This window comes from Balaenoptera ricei, chromosome 9, assembly GCF_028023285.1.
Source record: "Balaenoptera ricei isolate mBalRic1 chromosome 9, mBalRic1.hap2, whole genome shotgun sequence".
Lineage (NCBI taxonomy): Eukaryota > Metazoa > Chordata > Mammalia > Artiodactyla > Balaenopteridae > Balaenoptera > Balaenoptera ricei.
This window is the reverse complement of record NC_082647.1, coordinates 44,728,957-44,748,099: the sequence shown is the minus strand read 5'-3', so window position 1 is coordinate 44,748,099 and position 19,143 is coordinate 44,728,957. Positions and strand designations below refer to the sequence as shown.

General features: G+C 34.2%; 1 protein-coding gene across 9 annotated transcripts in view; it reads left to right on the top strand.

Annotated features, from left to right (window-relative positions):
- Positions 1–19,143, top strand: part of BBS9 (Bardet-Biedl syndrome 9) — a 713,234-nt gene that overhangs the window by 175,423 nt on the left and 518,668 nt on the right. For all 9 annotated transcript variants that reach the window (XR_009504851.1, XR_009504850.1, XR_009504853.1 and 6 more), the window contains exons 10-13: positions 4,929–5,110; positions 9,428–9,504; positions 12,439–12,492; positions 18,946–19,048. Coding sequence is in view for 3 of the 9 variants with exons in the window: in XM_059932716.1 (XP_059788699.1) it covers positions 4,929–5,110; positions 9,428–9,504; positions 12,439–12,492; positions 18,946–19,048 (416 nt within the window). In the remaining 6 variants the exon portion in view is untranslated. The remainder of the gene's footprint in view (positions 1–4,928; positions 5,111–9,427; positions 9,505–12,438; positions 12,493–18,945; positions 19,049–19,143) is intronic.

The following is a 19,143-nucleotide window of genomic DNA, read 5'->3' as shown; positions in this document are numbered from 1 at the left end:
CAGTAAGAAGCCTTTAAAAATAAATTGCCACATTTAGAATGTATAAACAACAAGGTCCTATGGTATAGCACAGGGAACTAGATCCAATCTTCTGGGATAAACCATATGGAAAAGAATATTAAAAAAAAGAATGTCTATACGTGTAAAACTGAGTCACTTTGCTGTACAGCAGAGATTGGCACAACATTGTAAATCAACTATATGTCAAGTAAAAAACAAACGAACAAACAAAATAAATTGTCATGGGGCAGATCACTTAAAATTTATACAACTGTGATTGGAGCACCAAAAAAGCAAAGCAAAGCAAACCAACCAACCAAGAAACCAATCAACCAATCAACCAAACAAACAAACCAAACCCAAATAACAGTCATATTAAAATAGGACTTTACTTTTAAATAGAAAGATGATGGTAGCGTGAAGGAAGCGTTGAGGAAAAAAGAGCAAAAGACAAACTGAACATGAGAACCATGTAAGAAGCACTTTCAATCCAGGACATATTTGCAAACTGAGCCAAAAAGAACAGTGGAATAATGGTGCTTTGTATATAGTCATGTACTATATTTTCCTGCTACTACTTGGAGGTTCAAAACAGTCAGGCGATGGGTAAAAGAGTATGAACCAACTTCAAAGTTCTATTGACATCATTTCCTTGCTTACAAATCACATGTGAGTTAATTCAGATTTCAGAAATAATGTGAAGAATAGACTGAATTTCATTGTCCAGCTTAAGCTTTTATTTCCTCCATCAAAATTTCCCTGATCCCCTTGGCTAGAAATGACATTCCTACTTCTGAACACTAAAGTACTTTATACTTGTCTTATAGCTCTTATGTTTTCCACCCCATGCATACTTATCGAGGTGCATGTCTTATTCTTTTACATGGTTGCAATCTTTTTCAGCTAATTTCTGATTTTATCTGTGTATGCTCTATAGCACTTCAAATGGCATCCTGCATATAACAGGTGTTTGAAAATATTTGATGAATGAATGAATGAGTGAGTGAATGATAAGCAAATGAAATATAGTAGAGAAATGAGAGGCAGATAGTAAATAAAAAAGAGACTAGATGAAAATCGTGCACCTTCCTACTTTTTGTTTTCTGTTTCAGTATTATTTTGGTAAAGGCATGAAAGAATCCAAAATTTAAGTTTTTAAGATTTCTTTGATATCTGTATATCATAATAAAAACCAGACTTTGATGATTTGATAATTTAAAATATTTCTATTTTGCATAAAGTGCAGCTGGACAAGAACCGTTAGATTCAGTGCATGTTCTTTTCATTTGTTTTTAAAGCTATTATTCATTTGTTTTATTGTATTAGCAAAAGAAACTGTTCATTTTTTATCTTTTGAGCTGTATTTCAAATACTTTCAAGTTGCTCACTTTATAGATTGGCCTTGTCAGAAAAAGAGAACTAGATAAAAGTTTTAATTCCATAGATTATTTAACCTTTAAGTTGCTGATTCAAGTGAATTGTACATTTTCTTTGACCTTTTTCTTTTGAGATATACTCATTTTCATTGACTAGTAAGAGTTCTTTACATAGTAGATGAAACATACAAAATTATTTTTATAGGTCAAAAACAGTTGAATATCCACAACTTCATATGATTCAAGTTAAATCATATATTTATGTTGGTTGCCAAGGTCTTCCCAGTTTGTTTGTCTTTTGTTCTTTTTACTGTGATGTATTTTTAAAGCATAGAACGAGTTTAAAATTTTTTTGTGGTTTAATTTAGAGATCCTTTGCTTTGTCCTCTATTGCTTTCTTGCAGCAAAAGTTCTTTCCATCCCAAGGGCAGATAAATATTTTTGTAGTTTCATATTTTTTAATTTAACTTTTAAAATCCATCTGGAATTTTGTTTGAATGTGTTGTTAAGGCCAGGATCTGTTTACTGAGTGAAGAAACAATTACCCTCAGTTTCCTGAGCTAACTCTATTGTTTAATTTCATGCCCCATTGCTAAAATCACAAAATTATTGTGTGTCCTAGCAATATATCATCTTTGACCTTGAGTCCTCATAAAATACATCATTCTGGTTCCTTGGTTTAGCTGATGTATTTCAAGGACCAGAGTAATCTAGAGACCTTCATTTTGAAAGTGTTAACTCTAAGGATGTAAGTAATAAGGTACACAATACTTGATTTACTTGATGGCTTCTTCTAACCATAAAATTCTATCACTCAGAAAATTTTACTCATTAACTCACATGGACAATATTGTTTTTAAAATGTTCTTTAAGTAGAAAGATTAAAAAAATCTTGATTGTATTCTCTTTTATACTTAAATTGGACTTTATACTTAGGTTGGGCTTAACTTTAGGAATGATATATATATATATTTATATACATATAATTTAAAATTTTCCTTTGCATTTAAGATACCAAGTGATGACATTACTTATGTATTAAGTAGTGGTATAGGCCTGTGTCAAAGTACTTTTTCCATCATAGATGTTTTAGACAGAAATTTCACTGATTTATTCTAAAATTTTTAGAGCTTGTGTTAGTGTTCCTGTGGAATAAAACATGCAATGTTAAATGAATTCAGCTATTCTAAATTTCTGTTATTTGATCTAAATTGTATGTAATGGCTCTAATACCGCTGATAAGAAAAAAGTAAATTGCTTAAGTTTTGTAATTTAGTGTTAAGACATTTTGGTGATGCTTGTTAGGCTCTTTAAGTGGGTAAAGACCCTGGCTCCTCCCTTTTCTGTTTGGACACCTCAAAACACCAGTAAAGAATTTTTTCTTTTTGAGATGCTGAAGAAATATGTGTATACACTACTATTCAAACTCTCTCTATCTGAACTCAACAACTTAATAGGTTCAGATAAATTTTTAGATAAATCCCTGTATCTAAATTGTTGCTATTTGCCATCTAAAACAGTGGGATGAAACTGATTCCGTAATAAGCTATCCAATTCAAAGACCAAATAAATTTGGATAGTGAGGTATATTTGTAATGCCTCATGCTAGGTTTCCTTTATAATGGATCACTCAAAGGGGGAAGATAAAATGGAAATACCCTTTTGGATTCAAAGAACAGGTGATCCCCACATTGTCTGAGAAGCTCTGCCTTTTAGTTTCCTAGCATTTCCTTAGGACATACTGTATTCTCAGACTTCAGTAGGTCTGGGTGGAATGGGGAACAGACTACAGTCACAACTAACTCAATAAGGACAGAGGTTTGCCCTCTTGAAATGGGCTTGTCAGAGCTGGAAGTTGGGATTTCCATGGCCACTAAGTGGCTTCAGTTGCCTGCAAGGAAAGGGTCAGGCCCAGAGATACTACAGGGGTGAAAACATTTTATTTTAGGAAAATAATTTTATTTGGGAGTATTTATTTTCTGAGCTATTTTGATGGAACCAGTTTGTTAAACTTAAAGACCTTTGAGGATCATCTCGTTTCACCCTCTCATTTTAGACATAAAGCATTTAGGAAGACTTCTCCAAGTTGACTCAGCTACATAGAGCAGAGTCAGAGCTAGAACCCAAGTCCCCTTTTTAGTTTTTAGCTAGTTTTTTAGCTATCAAATCAGTGATACCAATCTATTTTTTATTTTTCTGAAGTCACATTACAGAATTATGTATATATCCTGGAGAAAGTATGTACAGGAATATTGTATTGAAGGCAGGTGGTGAAGTGGTTGCTGGTGGCCACCTTATGGGAAGGATTGAGCAATGGTAGTATTTACTGTCAATCAAGTTGAGCTTTTAGATTAATGAGCTGACCACTTGCTGTGACCCGAAGTTGGGGAGTTTTAAAAATTCTTATTTGTTCTGAATGAGTCCTAGACCCTTATATACCTTAACTCCTTTTCTTCAGATAAATAGCAACACTTCTTTTCAAGTTCTTTTCTCTCTCAAGTTTTCTGTTGTTTTTGACTAATATTTAACCTTTAGAAAAGTGTTGGAAAACTTGTTTTTTGTTTTTTTTAAATCACAGACCAATAGAAAACACAACAAACAAATCTAAAACAAATTCATTTTATATCAGTTCAAAATGACTTATGGCAATATTGAATTTTTTCCCCTCTGGGTAAGGTAGGGAGGAAGCCAATAGTGTTCATCTCAACTACTTTTTATAGCAAGTTCAGGAAAACGTACAACTTTTATTTTTAAGCATTTATGCTAAAGTTATCTATAATTTATATATTGTGGCTGTTTCTAGAGAATAACAGAGATGAGGGAGCCTAAGAGAGAAGGAAGAGTGAAAGGTTGGGGAGGAAAAGAGATAATCAGGATGAGAAGAGTGATGGAGAAAGAGCTACTAAATGAGAAAATGGGATACTTCTGTCTAAGAGTGAAGGGAAAGAGAGAACAGACCAGAGAGCTACTTGAATAGGAGTGTGTGTGAAGGAAGCCATGGTGAGTGGACCTGGGGAGGGAGGGGAAGCATGTCCCAAGGGTAGAGAGAAGGAAAAGGAAAAGAGCAGGGGGCACATTTCTCTTCAAGGCCTCGTAGGGCTTCCTCCACTAACCTTCCCATTCCCCTGGATTGTCCCATCTTCCCTCCTGTGCCTCAGCCCTAGTCTTCAGCCAGCCAGTAGCCTAGCTCTTGATCCATTGTAGCTCCTACGTGTTGTTCACTGCTTATTATGAATCTGCCAAGTGGGAGGTGCAGTGAGGATTGAATGATACAAGTAAGACCTTGAAAAGCTCTTAGAGCAGAAGTTGCCACATAGTTATGTCCCCAAAAGTGGAAGCTTTAATAATAATTGTTATATTTCTGTAAATGTAAATCATGTTTGAAACATTTAAATTGAGTCCTTGATGTAAAACTTTAGAAATAGATACATTATATAGTCATTTTCTTAATGGTATGTTGAAGCTGAATTGAATGAAAATCTAGTTGGTCTAGATTAAGTCTAAATCCACCAAAAATTTTAATTATGTCTCATTTTCTCTTCCTATTTGTAGTGATTTAAAGGGAGTGATAGTCACTCTGAGTGATGATGGTCACTTGCAGTGTTCATACCTGGGGACAGACCCTTCTTTGTTCCAAGCTCCAAAAGTTGAATCTAGAGAACTAAACTATGATGAACTTGATATAGAATTGAAAGAACTTCAGAAAATCATCAAAGATGTTAACAAATCACAAGGTATTTCATTTGCAGCTTTTTATTATTTGATTTTAGTATTCATTATAAAATTTATATTATTTTGTATATGGATAATGTTTTGTACATATTAGTTGATTTTCTCCCCCCAGCCTTATTTAAAGTCATTTTTGTAAAAACAGCATTGCTCTTTAACATACTAGTCTTTGTGCTTAATTTTATAGCTTCTGAAAAATATGTCCTATTTAAGGTAATACTTTTGTTAGTGTGTTTCAGGGACAGTGCTGAGTTTTTTTCTTTAAACTCTAAGAAAGGAACATGTATTTCTTTGGATAGTGGTTTTAGACCTTTAGAATTACATTAAGGTTTAGAGTGATCATTTATTAACTTCTAATATCCCTGAAAAAATTTTAGTTGCTTCTTTTAAAAGAAATCAAAGCAGTACGTGAATTACTACTTTGTTACTAAAAATGTAGTCATTTGCAGCCTAGTGATATAATTTATGTTTGTAGTTAATTAGCCATCCAAATGGAGTGTAGCCTGTGGTATGCTGATTTCTAATGACTCAGAGGCTGATGATATTTTCAGTTCTTGAGTTTTGTATAACTCAATATTATCTTACTTTGGGATTCACAAGGGTATAATTTTACTGTAAATTAAAAGGAGAAACAAAACAGCAATCCTGCAGTTTGAGTTGGACATGTGAAAAGCATTACTTTAAGTTCGCTTCTCAGGGTCAGGTAAAAGTATTTTTTTAATGAGAAAAAATATGGACTATTTTCACATAAAAGAAATGTTAAAACAAGCAGGAATAATAAAAGAAGCAGAGCATCAAAAGCCAACCAAAACAACAGAGCCAGTCTTAATCCTGGTCCAATCACTTTCCTAGATTTATGTATTTTTGAGTCCATATTACCAAGAGACATTCAGAGGAATTTAGATAATATATTTTAAAAATATTAATATTAAAATAAAATTATTATGCTTCGGTTTTATACATTCTCTTAGAAAGTTTTGAAAGTAAGCAAGTGAAACTTAGGTCTTTTAAGTACCTCCAATTATTTAAAAACCCATTTGTTGTCAGGACCCTCATGTCAAATAGAAAATAGTTAAAACTGGATGTGTCATATTGCACATTTTTTTCCATTTTTGATACTAGTGTTTTGGGATTAATGGAATATGTCTCATTTTGTCATTTAAAAATGTAATTGGAGAAGAGTGGCATACATATGAAACATGAAATTTCCAGAGTTGGTTAAATAAATTTAATGTGGCTTTTCACTCCAAATTTTGTGTCTTGAGATTTTGGCCTTTCCATAAACAATGTGCTAACGATATTTTGATGAACACTTGATTATGTAAAACATTTCTCAGGTAAATCCCTTACAGCTAAAATTTATTTTTTGGTGGCCATAGTGATTCCCCTGGGTGAGAAGGGTTAGGCTGTTTTACTTGTCATTACCCTGATTATTCTGTGTATCTTGAAATAAGTGCTAATTAAGCTAGGGATGTACCTACAGACTTGAGTGCAAAGTTTATTATTTATATAACCTCAAAGTTAATATTTGAAGTTCTCTGCCCCTTCTTTGCCACCATCATTTGGTATTATTCCTAAAAAAGAAACCGAGACTCTTTTAAAAGAGAGAGACTTTTAACATATTTTATTTCTAGATATGGAAAAAATTTAGTATTCTCTACACTTATAAAATTGTGGTATATTTGTTCATTAAAATACCTGTAATTATATAAAAGCACCAAATCATTTCATTACAGAAGACTATGAGAAGTTAAAACTCTGAACTTTTTGATGACCTCATTATTCATTTAAATGCCACCTATTTTAGTACAGTGACTTTAACTTGCAAAAAGGAAGTTCACAGTCTTGTGGGTTATGTTCAGCACTTAAAAGCTTTTTTTATTTCTTCAAAGCAAGAATTGCAGCAAAATGTAAAGCCAATTTAAAGAGTATATTTTGTTGTACACATGGTATATATTATCTACTGTAATAAAAGTATTTTTGAAGCTGATTTTATGTGTGTAAGTTATATGAGGGATGTATGTTGTAAGCATGAAATTATAGTAATAATTTCTGTATGGCTTATGGATTTTGAAGCTTTTCATACTCAACTCATTAGTGAGAATCCTGCCTTGCATTTCTGTTACTAGTAGTCAACAACATCTATCAGTCGGCACTTTCAAAAACAGAGTTTCCTTATGATTTATTTAGACAGTTGATATGTTCTTTACTTGGGATGGATATGAAGGAAAGGGTGCAATACTGAGACAGACTCCCACACAGCATAGTTGTGTCTTCAGGAAGAGAAAGAGAGCAGTAAGACATGGGCGTATAAATGAAAGTCTTCATCCATTTGAAATATGTCTAGGATAACTAAGTTGCTTCTACCATTGCGTAGTAGAAACATTTGTACTTGGTAACCTTGTTGGAAGATGTGCTATTCAGGGTTATGTCTGGCTGCATATAACAGAATGCCTCAATAGGGTGCTTAAATAAGGCACAGGTTTATTTCTTTCTCATGGAAAAAAAGTCCAGTAATGGGCAGTCCAGGGTTGATTTGGCAGTTCCAAAGTCATCAGGGACTCTGATTCCTTCTCACCCAGGGTCTTCTGTTGGTCTAGGATGGCTTCTGGAACTCCTGCCCTCACATCTGCAGCTGAGTCAGCCCACTTAACGATCTTTCCTGGAAGCCACACCCTGAACAGCTTCCATTTACTTCTCACTGGCCACTCCAAGCTGCAAAAGAGCCTGGGAAATTTAGCATTTTGGTTGAGCACTTTGTTACTTAGGATAAAATTGCACTCTTTTTTAGTGAAGAAGAACTGAAGAATCTTTACTGGGTGGGCAACAAGCAGCCTTTTGTACTCTCACTAAGTTTTGGAAATTCTTATTCCAAACAGTGTAATATTGGTGGGAATGCCTGGTGGCAATTGTAGGCGGTTCTTTTCTCTTTGTGAGACAGCTGATTCATGTGACATCATCCAGGTGCTTTCTATATTTTCAGTCAGCCATCCTCAGTGTGGGGGGATGTTTCCTCTCAGGGTCACAGGGTGATTTTAGCAGTTCCAGGCATTATGTGCAAGTATGATTCACAGGGAAGAAGAGAGATATTTCTCCCAAGTCTCCCCATTTATTAGGGAGGACTAGCTTTCCCAGAAGCATGTACCAGCATGCCGACTCCCACCTTTCCTCACCTCACATCTGCCAGGATTAGGCTCCATGCTCACGACTAAAACAACAAAAGGTCAGGGGAATGAAATCATCATGATGGGATTTGACCAATTCAATAACTTTGAGATGAGGTGAATGCTTCAACAGAATTAGTGTTCTGCCACAAAGAAGGAGGAGGGAAGAATGGATGTTAGGGGGACAGCCAATAATCTGTCATATATATATGTATATATATACACATATGTATGTGCATATGTATTATTTATGTTTCTTGTTTATTTAGGATCTCTATAACTTGTTCATAATATCTCATTATGCACTATAAACATTTTTTAAATTGTGAAATTTTAAGTTGTAAAGAGAAAATGAATATGGTCAAAATAATTCAAACAGTACTGAAAGCATAAACCCCAGGTCTTAGTTCCACTAGATTATTTAAAGGTAACCTTTATTAAGAGTTTTTGTGTATTCTTTGAGAAAATTTTCCTGTTTATATAATTGTTTTTACACAAATATGTGTGTATTAGAGACATTGTACTACATCTTGCTTTTTTTTAATCAATAGCATATCTTGGAGTTCTTTTCATGTCAGTATATAACGATGGACAGCACTCTTATTTAGAGTTTTGGGTTTTGGACCATTGCACAGTGTTGATATACCATAATTTAGTTAACTATTTATTAATAGAAATATAATTTAGATTTAGGCTGTTTTTGTTTTTAATAATTACTAGCAACAGAGAAACTCCTTGGGCATGTCTATGAATATTGGGTAAATGTTTGGGAGTAGAATTGTTAAGTCACAGGGTATGTGAATTTTACATTTTTTTGGTGAATTTTACATTTTGATAATTATAGCCAGTTTACCTTCAAAAGGGTTGTACTCTTCTGGGCTTCTACCAGTAGCTAAGGATAGGGAATTGAAATTCCTGACACTGGTCAGTCAATGGGTCACATCTTAGCTAATATCTTTGGAAAAAGAGACAGTTTTTCTTTCTAGTAATGTAGAGGGGAAAGAATTAGCATAAAGCTTCTCATTCTGTAATGCCTCAGTTTTTTTTTTTCAACTCGTGAGTATATTTTTGATATATGGTATAGATAAACCTTAAAACAACTATATACAGCAAGTTTTACTTTATGAGTAAGTACTTTTTTTTCTCTTAAAATTACAGGTGTTTGGCCTATGACCGAGAGAGAAGATGACCTGAAAGTCTCTGCCATGGTTTCTCCTAACTTTGATTCAGTATCTGTAGGTGTATTTGCAGACTTTCAAAGGGTTTGTGATAGTGGCGGACTCTGATAAATTGGGATCAAAATGTATTGGTTTAAATTCTGGGCCTCTAAATAGAAACTTTAGGGAAGATAAGTTTTAGGCTTTGTTACTTCTAGAAAAAAACACTTCTAAGCTCTTTGTGTAATAAGAAGTTCCTTAGGCAGGATTTCTGTCTTAAAAAAGGGAGGGAAGGGAAATGGTCAAAGAGGTTCTCACCATTACTCTGAATCTACCTACTTTTTTTAAAAAAACTTTTTCAGTGCTGAGTATTGAGATAATCCTAATCCAGATGAATAATACTGACCCCACTAGATATTTGTTGAAGGTTCAATGAGATAATGTTTATGAAAGGCATAGGTCAGGGTTTGGTAATTTATAGTCTTTAATACATTACGGTGATTGTGGTGGGGAAGTAGTTTAAGAATAGAGTTGGGCCAGGAATTATTTTTCCTCTCATTTCTATCTGTGTGACCCAGGGCAAGGTATTCAATTTTCTTAGTCTCAATGTATTCATCTGTAAAATGGGAATAGTAATAGAATCCACTTTGTTGAATTATGATAATTAACTAACAAATCATTATAATAATAAAATTACATTTTAATTCTTTTAAAACGATCATCACGATCATCACCACCACCACCACCACCACCACCACCACCACCACCACCACCACCTGCATTCTACTCGTCTTCTTCAGTGCCATATCCTTAGTGCCAGTCACATAATGGGTGTTCAGTATATATTCGCTCTATAAATGAATTAATAAAGCTGAGAAACAAGAAAGAGAGACTGTCCTTGGTTACATTACCCCATCTCTTTGTTTAGTCTTCTGTAAGCACTTGTTAGATTATGGTTGGGTTTCTCTCACTGTCTGCAGTTTGGGCAAAATATATTAAGTTTATCTATATCTGTACCAAAGTTTATCAATTTAGGAAAGTGATTGAATTCACTGTTTTTTACTCTGTATGGAATTTATGTCATATAATTTTGCTTAGGAAATGACTTTGATATTTAGGTATCACAGCGTAATATAGTAAGTAGTTCCATAAGCTTTTCAAAGATTAATCTTAGTATAAACAGCCAACCCAAGTTGTGATAAAAATCACATTAACATTGCCATAGTATAGTAAGTTGGGTATACTTAAAAAAAGTAGGGCTATATATGAAAGAAACATTCACCCAGCTGAGTCACATAGTAGAGGTACTGTTTAAACATTGGATATTCAGCACACACCATTTCTCACTCTACCTGAAGGGTGCAGTCTGAGTGGAACATTTTTGCTTAGTAAGCTGACAAATGTACACACATTTTCTTGCCTTGGAAATGATTCTTTTTTTCCTTTGGGCAACTTATATAATTTTTTCTAGGTTCTCTTAAACATAGGCTATTTGGATTGAAATTCCCTTTCTGTTCTTTAGCAACTTTTGATCATTGTGAGAAAAGGCCTTATGTAATAGCACTGTATTGTAATATATATTTCCCTATCAGTAACCTGGAGTGCTTTTTCCTCTTAACTAGATGTCTCTTTTCAGCTTCATTTCCCCTTCTTACTATTTTTTTTCTTCTTAAGAGATTCTTGAGAGTATCATATTCATCCCATTGGAAAACATCAGTCCAACGACTTAGGTGGCTGTGATGCTATACTGTCTTTGTAGAGCTACTTCTCTCTGGCTGTAATTTCATGTTTCCGAAGGACTTTTGTCCCTGAAATATCTAGGTGTTTAGATATGGATTGAAAAGAGCAGGAAACAGGAGATGTTGGTTTCTCTTCCAGAACTGCCGACAGCTAAATGTAAAACATTTCCTGGATTTTAGGTAATACTAGAGCAAAAAGCCTGGCTTAATATTTTATTTTCAATCATTGTTATGAAAGCACACATCCAAAAAATAATATAATTAGTGTTAGAATGGGGGCTTTTACAGAAGAGATAAGCATCGCTATCCTCTCTTCTTGATTGAGAAGTTGGATCAAAGTTCATATATAGTTTCCTATGGAATCATAAATAGAATATGAATCTCCCAACTCTTAATTATGCTGATGACCATTACATCATAGTGATCCCCGCTGATTAGAAGTGATTTAATTTTTCTTAGTAAAATAATTCCAAATAGGTTAACAAAGTACAATGGATTTATTCATTGTTGGACAGAGACTTCATGATCTTAATTGTTCCCTCAGGAATTCATGTGGGTATTATTAGAAAATATGTTATGCTTTGATCTTATTCTATTGTAGAGTGACCATATTTTCCTCTCAACCTACCACTCTAAAAAATAAGTTATAAATTCTAAGGAAATGTTTGCTCTATTATATTATATTCTGAATTCTTTAAGAGATAGGACCAGGTAACCAAGGCTGATGCTCAAGGAGTAAAAGAGTTTATGATATGCGCTAGTAAAAAAAATACACTCCTACTTTTGTTTTATTTTCTAGGTGTAAGGCCACTCAATCTTTATATCATTAGTTACATGTCTTAGATATCAATACATATTATTAATCAGAATAAAACATACCTTTGGCAAGCTAAAAATACAAGGACCTAAAAGAATGGCATACTGTTTATATAGAAAATATACAGAAGTCTTCTTTTATATAATATAAAGAATGAGTTAATAGAATTAGTTTCAGTTTTTAAGGAAATTTGGCAATAGAGTAGTTTGATAGTAAAATATGTGAACTTTTCTTCCCTTTTTGGAGTCGTGGGTTTTTTAATATTAGCTTGTGACTTTCCCAATGAAGCCATCCAAAAAGTCACACTGACTCTTTTAGTCTGCCATCAGAGTGATAAATCCGTTATAGTTTTTTTTGGTGGTGAGAAGTATGTATCACACCTACTGTGTTTACTCATTGATGTGCAGTATTGAAACTATTCTTTCATTCCTTCTCTTCTCAATTCTGTGTTTACAGCAATCTACTGATGTTGAAGTGGGAGCTGACCTTGTCCCTTCAGTCACAGTGAAGGTATTGTACATAGTTCTAGACTGTAATGTGCAAACAATATCACACATTTCATCACATCTGTCACTTGTCAGCCTATAAGTAGCTTATGGAAATGTAAAAACACTTGGTGGGCAGAAGAACTAATAGACATTTACCAGAGAGAACATCAAAATGGCCAACAGACACATGAAAAGATGCTCAACATCACTGATCGTCAGGGACATGCGCATCAAAACCACATGAGATATCACCTCACACCTTAGAATGGCTGTCATCAAGAAGACAAGAGACAACAGGTGCTGGTGAGGATGTGGTGAAAAGGGAGCCCTTAAATATTGTTGGTGGGAATGTAAGTTGATCCAACCACTTTGGAGATCAATTGGAGGTTCCTCAAAAAATTTTAAAAAAATCTACTGTATGACCCAGCAACTCCACTTCTGGCTATAAACCAAAGGAAATGAAAATAGTATTTCCCACGAGAGATATACACTCTCATGTTTATCACAGTATTATTCACAAAATAGCCAAGATATGGAAATAACCCAAATGCCTATCGATGGATGAATGGATAAAAAAAGATATGGTACATATACACAATGGAATATTATTCAACTATGAGAAGGGAGGATATCCTTCCATTTGCAACAACATGGATGGCTCTTGAGCACATTATGCTAAGTAAGATAAGTCAGACAGAGAAAGACAAGTCCTGTATGATATCACTTATATGTGGGAATCTAAAAAAGTTAAGCCTGTAAAAAACAGAGGGTAAAATGGTGCTTACCAGGGGATTGGGGGTGGTTAAGAGTGATGATGTTTAAGGGCACAAACTTGTAATGAGTAGTAAATAAGCCATAGAGATCTAATGCACAGTATAATGAATATAGATAATAATATTGTACTATAATTATGTAATGTGATAAATATCACTGCCTTGGCAATCATATTGCAATATATAAATGTATCAAAGTAACATGCTGTACATGTTAAATGTACACAATGTTACACATTAAATTTATTCAATTAAACAAAAGATTTCTTGGTTAAAAAGTTAAGAAATAGAAAAACTCAAACACTTGACATTTGTAAGTTTTCCTCAGCCTTGAGTAGTAAATAGATAGCCTTTATTGTTTACTACAAATTTAAAACTAGTAATTGCATTTATAGCAATATGTATATAATAATTGTTAGGACTTATTCCTACCATTAATTAAATGTGTAGTGTGATTAAGGGTCTTTTTTCTAGAAACAAAATTAGTATTTAAGTATACTAAAGGAATTGTGTCATCACATTCATAGTAGACCAAGCAGTTGATTGCAGTATCATACATATATTGGGGAATCATATGAATATTAATAACATCTTTCTTCTATGTATGATTATGTGTGTGTTTGAAAAGAATTTCCAGCCATCTATCTGCCATAGTATTAGCTTTAAATGGATGTATTTATAGCAAGAAAATATTAAATGAAGAAACCACAAAATAGAGTAGTGACAAATTGATAGTCCCCAAAAAATAGAGTATGAAGGATGTGGTTTTGGTTAAGATTTTTAGTCCTGCCATTGCAGAATTTTAGAACTAGGACTCAAATGTAGAACCCTCTTAAGGCATTTAGATTAAAGTGTGGTAATAAGTCAGCACATTATTAAGCTGAAAATATTTATCACTGCCCAGACTTTGGAGCCAGGGAAAGTTGTGGATCTTGGCGATTTGCTAAGTCGAAACTTGGACAGGGCTTTATATTTTCTTAGATTATGGGTTGCTGTCCTTGGAGGAGCTTGACAGGGCACCAGGCTTTACCAATTGTGTTCGCTTATACTGGACCCAGCGGGTGGCCTAAGTGTGGGGATCTTTGGTAGAAGTTGAAGGGAGCCCAACCTTATAACAGTTTCCTAAGCTAATTTTTTTGGATTCTTGCCACTGGTAACAAGGGTGGTCTTTTCCCAGTCTCCCTTCCCCCTGTCCAGTCAAAGGCTCTATCCCATTAATACTTCTGAGTCTGGAAAAGCATTAGTGGCAAGAAATCAAACATTTAAGAAAAAAAACCCAACAACCTTGTAGCGTTCCAGGAATGATCTATAGACTTTTGTGTAGGGAAATCTCTTTTATATCTATCTACTGATATTGTTCTGACACATAACATAATAATTCAGGAGCACACTGCAAATTGCAAAAAGAAATCTTGTACCTAAACCAGATAACTTTGCTCATGCTATTTTTTTCCCTCACAACTAGTTATTGCTATAAATAAATACACATTTCCCTCCCGTGCCATTCTTAGGCTTTCATGTGTAATAGCCACCTTAAAATGGTGGCATGACACTATTGGAAAATTCTCCTTCATTAGGAGAATAACATTTAACTATGTTTGAGAATGGCTAAGTCACAGCTCTCTTCCTTATTGCCATTATAAAAGAATGGGAAAGAATGCGACACACGAGTTGCACAAAATCAGCTGGACTTAAGCAGCAGACACCATGACTTCCTGATTCTGCCTGACAGTTCCTATACAAATTTCTGTTATAAATCTCTCCTTATAGCCTTTTATAACAACAGCAGCCAAGGTATATAACCATGGAAGTTTCCATCATAATAAATCCTGTTAATTGAGAAAATTTTTCCATCCGTTCCAAGTGAATGAAGATGTGGCTAGCTTGAGTGTGTGTGCGTGATGCGTGACCATCTATTGCAGGCAACTAAGGCAGAGTGGTTGTTAATACCTGGCCTTTGGAGCCATGTTTATATATCTAGGATAAAAATTTAGTATTATGTTTCCTGAAGATCATATTTTATTTTGTTAGAAATGGAAAATAGCATGGAAAATTCTGATATTAATTTTTGTATTTTCCCCTTAATCTATAATTATTTTTCTCTTAAAATATGAGGTTCATGGTCTAGCCAAGTCTTTAACTCTTTTTTTTGGCTCAAACACAACTCTTCTTTGTTACTGTAGTTATTTTTGTCACACATCTTCTTGATTCACTTTTTTTTTTTTTTAGAGTATTAGTCATTTTATTTTTATTTATTTATTTATGGCTGTGTTGGGTCTTTATTTCTGTGCGAGGGCTTTCTCTAGCTGCGGCAAGCGGGGGCCACTCTTCATCGCGGTGCGCGAGCCTCTCACTATCGCGGCCTCTCTTGTTGCGGAGCACAGGCTCCAGACCCTCAGGCTCAGTAATTGTGGCTCACGGGCCCAGTTGCTCCGTGGCATGTGGGATCTTCCCAGACCAGGGCTCGAACCCGTGTCCCCTGCACAGGCAGGCAGATTCTCAACCACTGCGCCACCAGGGAAGCCCTCTTGATTCACTTTTGAAAGTGCCTTGTCCATTGCTGGGATTCGATAGATCTGTGTATGAGAGTTATCACCATTAATCTTGCATCTAAACTAAATGCAAGCACTTGTAACAATGTAAAATTGTACGATTGTTGTCTAAGTACATGTTGTTATGCCAGGCAGAGTCAGAATGTCTGCTGTCTTAAAAATGGCTTATTACTACCTTAAGGATTTTTCATTTTCATTTTTAAAAGTAACCTCTCACGAGATGTTCCTGGTCATAGTTTTCAGCTCTCTTGTACATATTGGCTGGATGGTCTTAGACGTGTTATTGAGCTTCTCTGGACCTCTAGTTTTAAACTGTAAAATGAGGGTACTTCTTCATTTGCAGAGTTATTTTGGGACTTAACCACAATTGATTAAGAGTGTGGGCTCTGGATTCTGACAGACAGAAGTTAAATTGTGCTTCTTCCACTTATAATCAGAGTAGCCTTAGTCAAATTATCTAGCTTCTCTGAGCCACATTTTTCTCTTATGTAAAATGGTATATTGTGATAGTACCTGTTTCACAATGTTGTAATGATTAAATGAGATAATACACATAAATAATTTATTAGCGTGGTTCCATGAATATAGAAAGCTGCTAATGGTTATCATTAATTTTATTTAAAAATATATGTGCAGACCAGCATATTATTGTTAACAGTAAAATATTGAAATTGTGTTCTGTTTATTTAGTGGAATAGCTATCAGAAGGAATGTTGTCTACAGCACATGTGTACTTTCTTCTTCCCATAATTACCATCAGTGTTTTATTAAAAAGGTATTATGATTTTTATAATGGTCAGATATCATTACGGAATCTTTCTTTGTGGTATGCAGATTTCCCCCCATATATTCCCAGGGCTTATAAAGTAAAAATTGAGGGTTCATTGTTCATTTGCTGTGTTTATTGTATTTATTTGCATCAGTAGTTGTCCTTTAAAATTTTTACTTTGCAAGTCAAAAATGTTATGCTTATTTTTAAGTTGTGCAGAATATCCACATCATTTAAATTAATACAATACATTTACTGAATCTAATTATATGTGTATAATGTTTGTGGGCCAGATGTATATTCTTGTATATTGTTTATCTATAGTATGTATGTATATATATAATTAATGAATAGTTGATACATGCCTTTTACCTAAGAGAAAATTCAAAATGACTTTTCCTAAAAATTAAGTATGCCCTTGCATTTTGTCAATTAATAATGAAATGTATCTGTCTCATATACTAGAGTCTAGTAACTAGACTAAATTGCTGCATAGCAAAGGTGCCCTGTATAATAGAAGAGTGCTTCTCAACGCTGGTTGTAAATAGCTATCACCTGGGGAACTATTAAAGCAATACCAATACCCAGGTCTACTCCCAGAGATTGTGATTTAGTTGGTCTAGCAACTCTACCTGGCCAGTGACTGTGATAAATCTGGCTTACCATGTGGATAAACTCATCCAAAGAGACTGTTCAAAGAGGCTGGGACTTTTAGGAGACAAAATCCAAAGAGAGAATGTTCCCAGTGGAAGCCAGATATTTAAGCTTTTTCTTTGATGCCCCTAGCACTGTGGCCCAGTAAAGATCCTTGGGCCTGATGGATTCTATTGACGTTCCTCCTCAGGAGGACTGAGAGAAGTCCTGGCCTTCTCTACCCCTACCCACCCTATTTCTCAGTCAAACTATTACCCCAGAATTCATAGCTATTAACTCTGACTAGAATGGGAATTATCATTCCAAGCATCATCAACCAAGAGCACCAGTTTGGAAATACAGCCAGCTTAGAAATGCAGCAGTCATTATTGCCATTCTTTGATATTTTCTAGAATTAGTTATGTCAGGTATTTTTGTATTAAGCCGTGGAAGAAACTGTAGTGCTTTGATATGTATTTAAACTACTGATGGTAAATACCTACCTAGAAAGGAAATCTTTAGAGAGTAACTTGTGTAAAAGGTAATATACTGATACTAGATAAAATAAATAATTCATGATGCCACATCTATACATGTAAAGAAGAATGAACACATATAATATTTCATGATGTAATTATTCACCAGACATGAGGGCAGATTTTTTTGTTCTGCTTTTGATAGAACATATTTTAATAGCTTTATTGAGATATAATTCACATACCATACAATTTACTCTTTTAAAGTATACAATTCAATGATTTTTAGTATATTTGCAGAGTTGTAGAATGATGACCACAATTTAATTTTTGAACATTTTTGTCCCTCCAAGGGAAACCCCATATTCATTAGCTGTCACTTGCTGTTCTCTCCATTCCCCCACCCCCAATCCCACTACCATCCCAAAGCAACTACTAATCTATTTTCTGTCTCTGTAGATTTATAGATTTGCCCACTCTAGATATCTCATATAAATTGAATCATATAATATGTGGTCTTTTGTGACTGGCTTCTTTCGCTTAGCATAGTATAATGTACCCATGTTGTAGCATGTGTCAGTACTTCATTTCTTTTTATTATTATTAATATTATTAAATATTATTCTGAATAATATTTCATTGTAGAGATATACCATATTTTGTTTGTCCATTCATCAGTTGATGGACACTTGGGTTGTTTCTAGTTTTAGCTATTATGAATAGTACTGCTATGAACATGTGTACAAGTTTTTGGGTGGACATATGTTTCATTTCTCTTGGCATGGAATTGTGAGGTCAGATGGTAATTTTATGTTTAATTTTTAAAGAAACTGTCAAACTTTTTTCTTGAATGGCTATACCATTTTACATTTCCATCAGCAATTTATGCAGGTTCTAGTTTCTCTACATTCTTGCTAACACCTGTTTTTGTCTGTCCTTTTGATTATAGCATTTAAGTAGATGTGTAGTAGTATCTCATTGTGGTTTTACTTTGTATTTCATACAAAGATTTTGAGCATTTTTTCACGTGCTTATTGGCTATTTGTACATCTTCTTAGAGAAAAGTCTGTTCAACTCCCTTGCCCAGTTTCTAACTGGGTAGAACTTTTTAATCTACTACCTATGTTACAGGTTATGTTTTGTGACAGCTCATTTTTTTTTCTCAGATGGTATTTCCTAATTATTTGCAAATGATTTTTTAAGTAGTTGTGATATTCTATCAATTTGGAAAAAATGTAATTTTTTTATTAATAACAATTTCTATTTTCTCAGGTCACACTGCAGAATCGAGTGACATTGCAAAAGATCAGATTATCGGTCTATGTACAACCACCTTTAGTATTGACTTGTGATCAGTTCACCTTTGAATTTATGGGTAAGTGTTTTGTTTTGGCTTAAAGTCTATCATGGTGTGAGGTTTTTTTTAATTAAAAATTTTTTTTATCAGTGGGTTTATTTCATGGCTATATT